We start from the raw sequence: 11,253 nt of genomic DNA, 5'->3' as shown, positions 1-11,253 counted from the left end.
GACCTACCAAAGACTGACATCATAGACCCCATCTTTGGGCATGACTGACATCGCTTGCTCCACATATGGATACAACTGACATCACCGTAATGACACTAGCACCGCAGCCAACGACATAAAGGGCAAAGGAACCCCCAGGCCAGTAGAGTTCCATCGGCGATTCTCAGCGACATGAACACAGGTAGCTGACTTTACAACCCAAGTATACACCTTGCAAGGATATCATCCGGTCCCACTGATTCTCCTGACCTCCCTAGACTGTCAAGGGCGTCTCGGTTTACTTCCTGCTTGGATATCATCACAGCGGGTCTTGAGTCCGGTTTTTAAACAACAATCGAGTATTTGGTCTTTTATAGTAGTAATAATTACAGTATATTGACTCAATCCTTTTTGGGGGGCATCAAAACAGAAGACAGTTGTCCAATTGTATTCTATCCACTAGGTGGCGACAGATGTCTTGATCTGTCACGAAAAGTCCTCTGCTCAAGTGCGCATGCGTGCCCGAAGTTGCAAAACAACACAAGATGGCGGCGCCCTGTACGAGGGTTCTGGGGTTGGTGAAGAAAGGTACTTTTGAGACCTTCAGTTACTCTGTCAAACATTTATAATAGTACTTTGTAAATAGAAATTTAGATAAACTTGTGGTGAGATGTAGACGTTTTTTTCTGAAGGCTACAAATCAATTGTCATACGAATAAGCACAGCTCGATTTGGGGTAGCCCCGATACATGACTGTCATTATATGACAGTCATGGATGAACTTCAACATAGTGTTTGCACTTTCTCCTCCTTTGGTCCGTACATCTACATAAACGTTCAGATTTCAAATATAATATTCTTAACACATGGCCATGGATGTTACAATTATGTACGGCCCCTCAGAAGTACCCGTACTATCCGTGTTGTTCAATAAAAAACATTTTAATCCGATCCGTGGCCGTTTTCTCCGTATTTTCTGCATACGCTTTCAACTACGCTACCCTATCGGTTGGAAGGTGTATTACACTCTGATACGTTATAACTATGAGAAAATGGCCACCAATCGGATTAAAATGCTTTTTATTGAACAATACGGGATGATACGGGTACTTCTGAGGCACCGTACATAATTGTAACATCCGTGGCCACGGAGTAAGTACTTTATATTTGAAATCTGAACGTTTATGTAGATGTACGGACCAAAAAGGGAGAAAGTGCAAACACTATGTTGAAGTTCACCCATGACGGTCATGGCAGATGACCGTCTTGGATCCATGGCTAGGTTTTATAAGTGTTATGACGTGACATTTAATGTGAAAGAACTGAAGGCTAGACCGGTCATGGAAATATGCTTAGGTTACTGTTACTCGTATCATTTCGTTGTTTCTCAATAATGAACTTAATATTATGTCCTTGCAGGCTCGCATCAGTATCAGTCAGACAAGTCAAGAGACGGGTACCCGGCCCATTTTATGCTTAATTTAGGTGCAAACAGTAACCTTCCCAGTTATGTTAAGTAACTAAGTACAATTACGCAAGTACTGTACTTAAGTAACATTTTGAGGTCTTTTTACATTACTGGAGTATTTCCAATTGTCAGTACCTTTACTTCTACTCCACTACATCTCAGAGGCAAATATTACTCCACTACAATTATTTGGAAACTTTAGTTACTAGTTACTAGTTACATTACCCACTTCAGCCCTATATACATTTTGGCCATTTGAAAAGGGACATTCTACATAATGAGTACTTTCTACTTTTGGTACTTTAAGTACATTTTGATACCAATACTTTAATAGTTTTACTCAAGTATATTTTGAAGTACGGACTTAAACAGAGTACTTCTATATTGCAGTATTGCTACTTTTACTTAAGTAAAAAATGTGAGTGCTTTTTCCACCACTGAGTTTAGGTGCTAACAGTGATCTTCCTCGCTCAAACACAGTTGTGTCTTTCAATTGAAGGTGTGCACCTTGTGTCAGGTGGATTACTGTGGACGCCAGGGTGTCAGCGCACAGCGTCGCCTCTGTGTTTGCGGCTCCTAGCAGCTCACTCTCGCCCACTCCACCTGTCATCTGGACCGACACTATCCAGCGCTGGTACCAAGACTGACCAACAACAGAGGCCAGAACCACAGAAGACAACAGACACACAGAATGACAACAAAAAGGCAAAGGAGGAAGAAGAGGAGTACGACGAGGGTCCTGAGTACATCCCCCAGCGAAAGGGAAAGAACCCCATGATGAAGATTGGCTATGCCTGGTGAGCAGTGATGGAGCGCGTAAAATTATCAATACCCTATTGTAGAAATAGTCTGGTATTCAAAATTTACACATTTCAAATGTATAAGATCACAAGCTCACAATGTGTCGACGTGTCGTGTTGTGAGCTTGTAGATCGGCTATTTTCAAATTGCCAAAGAATATATAGGTCTGAATTGGTTTTGTAATAACAACCAAAAGTAACTCTAACGTTTTCAAATAATTATAGTGGAGTAAAAACACAATATTTGCTTTTTAGATGTAATGTAGTAAGCAAATTGTACTTGAGTACAGTATTTGAGTAAATGTACTTTGTTACTTTCCACCACTGCTGGTTAGATCCACATATTCTATTTATTTTCCTCCACACTTGCTGATGTCAGTCTTCAATGTTGACATGTTTTGAGTCGAGCTATTCCAGTTTGATATGCATTATGCTTTTCTGGTTCATCGCCTCTTCCAACTAGTTAGACGTGACGTGACCTGCAATACTGGATAATGGATATATTAGGAAAGATCAACTTCATATCAGTACTAGAGGCTGACATGAACATGATAAATAAGCTAATTATAACCGGTTGACTGTCCTGTTCCTTACCTCTTGACACAAACAGACACTTTATGCTGTCCAAACAAACTAACGTCTCTCCTCCTTCCATATTTATTCATAATAGGATAATAGGTCTACCTTCGGGGATAATCGGCTTCCTCCTGGTCAAGAGACAGGTGGACAAGAACCGTCTGAAACAGCTGAAAGTCCGCCAGAGGATTAAGAAGTCAAACGAAGGGGAGTATGAAGGCAGCCGTTACCGCAATCATCAATCTCAATCTAACTCGCCCTAACTGGACCAAATGTATGAGCTCACTGAAATGATTCTGACTTGGAGCACAGCTTAAATGGTGTCACTGAGGTGTAATAATGATAATAATAATAAACTTTATTTGTATAGCACCTTTCATGACATGAAATGCAGCTCAAAGTGCTTTACAGAGCAAGAATACAATTACAAGGCAAGGCAAATTTTGACTGACTTTATTTAGGAGAGTGGGAAACTTTGTGCTGTTGCAGCACAGTTGGGAGGAAAGGTGTAACTACAACTGTAATTAGAAAATATGTGTGAAGGGAAGAGTGCAATAGAAGAAATATCACCACCATTGGACACAAGCAGGACTTCTTGTTTTGTTTGCCTTTAAATGTGCTTACCTGTTTCAATGAACAGCACCTGTTAAGAAAGCCACTGAACCCAGGCAGCACTTCCTCCCTTTGTTTCAAATATATATTTTGTACTGTGGAACTGCATTTTGTGTGTCTGAGATGTATTGTAGATATTTGGTCATTTCATTCTGTTTTGAAACGTGACCGGCTGTATTCTTCTGTATGGGAATGTTGTAGGGCAGTGGTTCTCAAAGTGTGGTCCGGGGTCCAATGCAATTTTAAAGAGATAGTAATTTTTAAGTAATTAGTGGTTATTATTAAACATGGCTCTTTTATTGCTACTTTTAACTTTTTAATGGATCCTATGTAAGTAAAGCCTGATAAAAGTGTCAAACTCCCCAAACCCACCAGAATACTGGAAATTACATCTACTCTGTTAAAAAATCCTGGGGGGGGGGCCCCACACCCCCGCTTGGAGGTGTGGTCAGTATGGGTACCAAGAGGTCACAGGTTTGATTCCCAGTTGTTTCAAGTTATCCATGATCTTTAAAGAATCTTGACACATTTTGAATTTATTATTTTAAGTTTTAAATACAAATCTTTCTTATGGGAGCCCTTAGGCACTACATTTCAGATGGAGGTATGCGGCCAAATTCATATCAATTTGCGGGTCCTTCACATGAAAAAAAAAATGTTTGATTAAGTATGTAGTATGTATAATATACTGGACCATACGTAAAATAAAGAATACCTTGTGATGTCAGTGACATTTTATTACAAATCAAGTCTCGCGTCTCGCGTAGCTATCTGCGTGAAGTGGGTGGACGCCAACCTGCCCTAAAAAGGCGTCCGCCCACTTCACGCAGATAGCGACGCGAGACTATGCAGATACGGGAAGTAAACCGGAGATGGTGTGTCTTGCCGATTTTTGTTGCGCAAGTCTTTTTTTCCAGGACTTTCAAAAAGCGTTAAGCATTGGTTCTCAAAGTCGGGTCCGGGGACCCCCAGGGGTCCTTGGGGGGGGTTCCAGGGGGTCCCCAGCAAAATATTATTAAATATGGCTCTTTTATTGCTACTTTTAACTTTGTAATGGATCCTATGTAAGTAAAGCCTGATAAAAGTGTCAAACTCCCGAAATCCACCAGAATACTGGAAATTACATCTACTCTGTTCAAAATTTCCCCTACATACTATCTTTACTGATACAGAGTAGAATTGCCTTAGAATCACTGCTGATGATGTGGCCATAGCTGAATGGTTAGAGAGCCTGCCTGTCAAGCCATAAATCTCAGGTTCAATCCCAGGCCTCAGCAATGTGTCAAAGTGTCCCTGAACAAGACACTTAAAAGAATAGTTCACCCAAAAAATATTTATTTTCTATCAATTACACACTCCATGAAGCCTTGAATTCATGGAGATTTTTTTGTTTTTGACACATTCCCGAGCTAGACAGAGTTCTTCCAGAAAGAACCCCCCACCTTCACAGAACAATCAAATACTGCCATTGTGATTTGCATATCAAAAACTCAAGGAACTAGCCATGAATGGCTGTGGCTGCATATCAGTGATATTAATAATAATAATAATAATAATAATACCAGCTAACATCCCTGCCTTGTTGACATAATTATTTTATCCTGCTTTACATTATGTTCTTTATGGTAGTTAGTTAATAACAATCATATCTTTGATTTATTGAAGTGAGGGAATGTATTCTACTATTTCTTGATACATTTCCAGTAATCCCATCAGCGTGTTTTTGCAACGAGGTCTGACTTTTTGATGGTTACAGCCTGTAGGAGACATCAAATTTCTCTTTTGGGCCTTGAGTCCCAAGACTCAAGGTCTTAAGTCGAACCAATTACTCCCGCGAACACATTAGATCCAAGTAGACATCAAATTTCTCTTTTGGGCCTTGAGTCTTGGGACTTAAGGCCCAAAAGAGAAATTTGATGTCTACTTGGATCTAATGCGTTCGACTCAAGACTCTTTTGGGTCTTGAGTCTTGGGACTCTAGACTCAAATCCTGGCAATCAAATCCTGGAAATGGCAAATCAGCATGTGTCTGTCTCCCTGGGGTCTAGTGCTGTAATAGGGATAGACTCCTGTGTTCTTGGCTGTTGCTGATAATAAGCCCACTTGTAAAGTGTATGAGCCAAATGCCTTTAATTAATTAATTTGGTGAAATGACCCATCACGTTCATGTAATGTCAATGTACAAAGGTCAGTGTGCTTGGTTAGCTCTCACAGTGTGTGTGTGTGTGTGTGTGTGTGTGTGTGTGTGTGTGTGTGTGAATTATTAGTGACAACCACAGAATACAATTTCTCACTAAATCTATTTACTAAACCAATCGTAGTGTGCTTGCTTGGGTTGCTCATTTGGCATTTGAATCATACTCTGTTAATACTGGGCTCACTAGCTCAGTCAGTGTATGATAACACAATGTATGTCAAAAGATAAGATAAATAATCAACTAAGTGTTCTTTATAATTTGTTGGCATTGATTAATTTTTTTCAGGGCGGGATTTTGTCACCTCACTGTAATGACCTTATTTTTGGCATCACAGATACAGAAGATAATAGTCTTCATGAGTTACTTAGGCTACAGGTTAGGAAAAGCCATGTAAACACTTAAAAGTTCAATATGAAACCCATAATTCAACATTCCTTCACTTCAATGAATCAAATATGATTGTTATTAACTAACTACCATAAAGAACATAATGTGAAGCAGGCTAAAATAATTATGTCAACAAGGCAGGGATGTTAGCTGGTATTATTATTATTATTATTCATGAGTCACGTGACAAGTATATATTGGTCTCATGTTGATTTTGCTCAATTAGTGCATTCCCCCCCCCCCCCCCCCCAATGATATCAGGGCTGCCAACACTCCTGGATCCCGCATGAGTCTCCTGGTTTTTGACCATGTCTCCTGACACTCTTCTGGATCGTCATTTCTTCTGGTTTTCTACTGGATTTGGTATCAAACTGACAAACTCCCAAAATTCACCTGGGGGAGGACCCCAGACCCCCCGGTTTGGGGGTGTGGTCAGTGCATGCCATCATACAGAGATATTAACTTTTAAGTAATGAATGGTTATTATTAAAGATGGGTCTTACACTTTGTAGTGACCAAAAAAGTCACTACAAAGTACTACCAATCAACTCTAAATTGCCTGAAACGTACTCCTAACAGGTTTTTGGGGGGACGATTTTGGCCTCCACACTTAGTTATTTTTTTTTGACCAAGTCCAGAGCTCGATGAATGTTAGGGACCCAAAAAAAAAGTCACTACAAAGTACTACCAATCAACTCTAAATTGCCTGAAACGTACTCCTAACAGGTTTTGGGGGGAACGATTTTGGCCTCCACACTTAGTGATTTTTTCGGATTTAACTTTCGTTTCGGTAGTGACAAACTTTCGTTTCGGTGGTGACACAATGGTGAAAAAAAAAAATTACTAAGTCCAGAGCTCGATGAATGTTAGGGACCAAAAAAAAAAGTCACTACAAAGTACTACCAATCAACTCTAAATTGCCTGAAACGTACTCCTAAGAGGTTTTCGGGGGGACGATTTTGGCCACCACACTTAGTGATTTTTTCGGATTTAACTTTCGTTTCGGTAGTGACAAACTTTCGTATCGGTAGTGACACAATGGTGAAAAAGTTTTTGGTAGCACTTTACAATAATGACCCGTTATAAAGCATTTATAAACGTTTATAAGTAGTTTGTAGACTATTAACAAATCATTAACAACCTGTTTGTTGACATTCGTAAATGATTACTAAAACCTTTATAACTACAGTTACAAATCATTTGTAAAGTATTAGTAAGTAGTGAACTATTCATGAATAGGCCATTTGTATACATCTGTAAAAGATTATTAAATCATTTGTAACGACCCATTCTAAAGCATTTATAAACGTTTATAAGCAGTTTGTAGACTATTAACAAATCATTAACAACCTGTTTATTGACATTCGTAAAGGATTACTAAAACCTTTATAACTACGGTTACAAATCATCTATAAAGGTATTAGTAACTATTCATGAATAAGCCATGTATAATACATCTGTAAATGATTATTAAATCATTTGTAACTGACGTTACATAATATATACAAGCTATTGGTAGCTTGTTCATGTTTAACATATGCTTTGTTAAACATTCCTAAAGTATCTATAAATCCTTAGTACATGTTATTATGTGCCCTATAGTAAAGTGAAGACAGTTCATCATTTACAACTGTCTGTTAATGTGTTTGTTCATGTTTAACATGCTTTGTAAAACATTCCAAAAATATCTATAAATCCTTTGTACATGTTATTATGTGCCCTACAGTAAAGTGAAGACAGTTCATCATTTATGACTGTCTGCAAACTACCTGGCTTTCATGAATGCAGACACCAAACAATTACTAGAATTATCATTCATGTTAAGCAAATGATGCGTAAGACATTCGTAAAGAGTATGTAAACCATTTGCAGACGTTATCATGAGCCTGAGCCTAGTTGCTTCTTTTGGGCTTGTTTTCATAGACCTGTCCGCTTGTTTCTTTTGCAAAATCTGGCAACACACTGATTACCTGCATTACACCTGCAGTAGCCTACTAGGGAGGAAGTGAACAATGATGCAGTTGCAGACTGGACAGAAATATGTCTAATTCATGTTTTATGTGTTTTAACTGTCTTGTTGCAGGTGATCGAGGTAACATAAAATGGCTAATCTTACACACATGAAGTAGCATTATGACTAGGGGGTATTTTGATGGTGGCTGTTTGTATCCACAATGTTTGTTTTGATGTGTAGGCTAGTAATGTCCTCCATGCTTAGCAGTTTAGCTTAGCAGCTAAAGCTAACTTGCACTGGGAGGTGGTGACTGCAGATGCTCCAAGCTGCTACTCTGTGATTCTGTTGTGATTAATTTCTTTGTTTAAATGTCAGTGTGTGTGCTGTGGCCAAGAGTTGCTACATTTTATATCTTAATAAATTGTTGTATACTTGTATACTATATAACGTTACTTTTGCCACTTTTTGATGTCACATGTTTTACTAATCACTGTTAAACATGAAATAATAATGCATAGTCTTCACTTTACAACAAGGCCCATGATAACGTTAGCAAATGGTCAACACACTCTTTACGAATGTCTTACGAATCATATATTAAACATGAAAGATAATTCTAGTAATTGTTTGGCATCTGCATTCATGAAAGCCAGGTAGTTTGCAACAGGTAAGGAGAAAGTCACATTAACAGACAGTTGTAAATGATGAACTGTCTTCACTTTACTATAGGGCACATAATAACATGTACTAAGGATTTATAGATATTTTACTCTACTCAGAGTCATAAGTTTACAAAATGTACTAAAGTACAGTGAACGTCTGTGCGGTTTGTCTTCATCACTGAAAATAACGTACATGTAAACTGATATAAAACTGCTGTCATGTGCAGTTGGGGTGAAGAAACACAACCATTTCACTCCTAATAATACCTATTTGATTTGACATCCTGACTTGCTGCTGTAGCTGAGGCTTGAACCCGTTACCTGCGGCTCACTAGTCAGTGACTCTATCCATTCACCTACAGCTGTTTCCTTGGAATCTGTGGTTCTGAAACGTTTTGTTGTCAACCCCCCAAATTGACATGTATTTGGGCAGTGGACCCCAATGTGAAAAGATGTAGTGTCAGGGCCCCCCATGAAAAAGATTTATATTTATGCTGTAACACATTTTTTTAAAGTTATTTGTCTTGTTTGTTGTTCAAGTCAAAGCACCAGGAAGGCTATACTTGTCAGCCATCTGTTAGCTCAATGGGTTGAGACGCAGTATTCATGATCCAGAGGCCATGAGTTCAAATCCCATTGATGTCTTTCCTATGATTCTTTCCTTTGCAGACTGGCTTCCAGAAGATCAACTGAAAACTACCAGGAAGGCTGTACTTGCCAGCCATCTGTTAGCTCAATGGGTTGAGACGCAGTATTCATGATCCAGAGGCCATGAGTTCAAATCCCATTGATGTCTTTCCTATGATTCTTTCCTTGAGTGGGTTCGATTCCCACTCCGAGTCATGTGTCCCCGGTAACTTGGGGCAACGGATAAATTGACTGATATCCTTCGTGATGCTTCCCTTTGCAGAATAACTTCTAGAAAAACAAGTTAAAACCACCAGGAAACCTGTAACTCTCAGCCAACAGCATAGCTCAACTGGTAGAGCGTCTGTCCAATAACATGACTTGACTTGACTTGAGTGGGTTCGATTCCCACTCGAGTCAAGTGTCCCCGGTAACTTGGGGCAACGGATAAATTGACTGATATCCTTAGTGATGCTTCCCTTTGCAGACTAACTTCTAGAAAAACAAGTTAAAACCACCAGAAAACCTGTAACTCTCAGCCAACAGCATAGCTCAACTGGTAGAGCGTCTGTCCAATAACATGACTTGACCTGACTTGAGTGGGTTCGATTCCCACTCCGAGTCATGTGTCCCCGGTAACCCACTCAAGTCAAGTCAAGTCATGTTATTGGACAGACGCTCTACCAGTTGAGCTATGCTGTTGGCTGAGAGTTACAGGTTTTCTGGTGGTTTTAACTTGTTTAAAAAACAAGTTAAAGGGTGACTTGCTCAACTGGTAGAGCGTCTGTCCAATAACATGACTTGACCTGACTTGAGTGGGTTCGATTCCCACTCCGAGTCATGTGTCCCCGGTAACCCACTCAAGTCAAGTCAAGTCATGTTATTGGACAGACGCTCTACCAGTTGAGCTATGCTGTTGGCTGAGAGTTACAGGTTTTCTGGTGGTTTTAACTTGTTTTTCTAGAAGTTAGTCTGCAAAGGGAAGCATCACTAAGGATATCAGTCAATTTATCCGTTGCCCCAAGTTACCGGGGACACTTGACTCGAGTGGGAATCGAACCCACTCAAGTCAAGTCAAGTCATTGGACAGACGCTCTACCAGTTGAGCTATGCTGTTGGCTGAGAGTTACAGGTTTCCTGGTGGTTTTAACTTGTTTTTCTAGAAGTTATTCTGCAAAGGGAAGCATCACGAAGGATATCAGTCAATTTATCCGTTGCCCCAAGTTACCGGGGACACATGACTCGGAGTGGGAATCGAACCCACTCAAGGAAAGAATCATAGGAAAGACATCAATGGGATTTGAACTCATGGCCTCTGGATCATGAATACTGCGTCTCAACCCATTGAGCTAACAGATGGCTGACAAGTATAGCCTTCCTGGTGCTTTGACTTGAACAACAAACAAGACAAATAACTTTAAAAAAATGTGTTACAGCATAAATATAAATCTTTTTCATGGGGGGCCCTGACACTACATCTTTTCACATTGGGGTCCACTGCCCAAATACATGTCAATTTGGGGGGTTGACAACAAAACGTTTCAGAACCACAGATTCCAAGGAAACAGCTGTAGGTGAATGGATAGAGTCACTGACTAGTGAGCCGCAGGTAACGGGTTCAAGCCTCAGCTACAGCAGCAAGTCAGGATGTCAAATCAAATAGGTATTATTAGGAGTGAAATGGTTGTGTTTCTTCACCCCAACTGCACATGACAGCAGTTTTATATCAGTTTACATGTACGTTATTTTCAGTGATGAAGACAAACCGCACAGACGTTCACTGTACTTTAGTACATTTTGTAAACTTATGACTCTGAGTAGAGTAAAATATCTATAAATCCTTAGTACATGTTATTATGTGCCCTATAGTAAAGTGAAGACAGTTCATCATTTACAACTGTCTGTTAATGTGACTTTCTCCTTACCTGTTGCAAACTACCTGGCTTTCATGAATGCAGATGCCAAACAATTACTAGAATTATCTTTCATG

General features: G+C 39.6%; 1 protein-coding gene across 1 annotated transcript; it reads left to right on the top strand.

Annotated features, from left to right (window-relative positions):
- The first annotated feature begins 515 nt into the window (after positions 1-515).
- LOC311046195 (uncharacterized protein) lies at positions 516-4,157 on the top strand. Its single transcript, XM_084058378.1, has 3 exons — positions 516-567; positions 1,947-2,244; positions 2,918-4,157. Exons 1-3 carry the CDS (start codon positions 525-527, stop codon positions 3,084-3,086), a joined length of 510 nt encoding a protein of 169 aa, XP_083914504.1. The 5' UTR covers positions 516-524; the 3' UTR covers positions 3,087-4,157.
- The last annotated feature ends 7,096 nt before the right edge of the window (positions 4,158-11,253 follow it).

The sequence above is a fragment of the Gymnoscopelus microlampas genome (genome assembly GCF_963454915.1).
Source record: "Gymnoscopelus microlampas genome assembly, chromosome: 5".
Classification (NCBI taxonomy): domain Eukaryota; kingdom Metazoa; phylum Chordata; class Actinopteri; order Myctophiformes; family Myctophidae; genus Gymnoscopelus; species Gymnoscopelus microlampas.
Note: the sequence above shows the minus strand (reverse complement) of the source record. Positions and strands in the feature narration are given on the sequence as shown.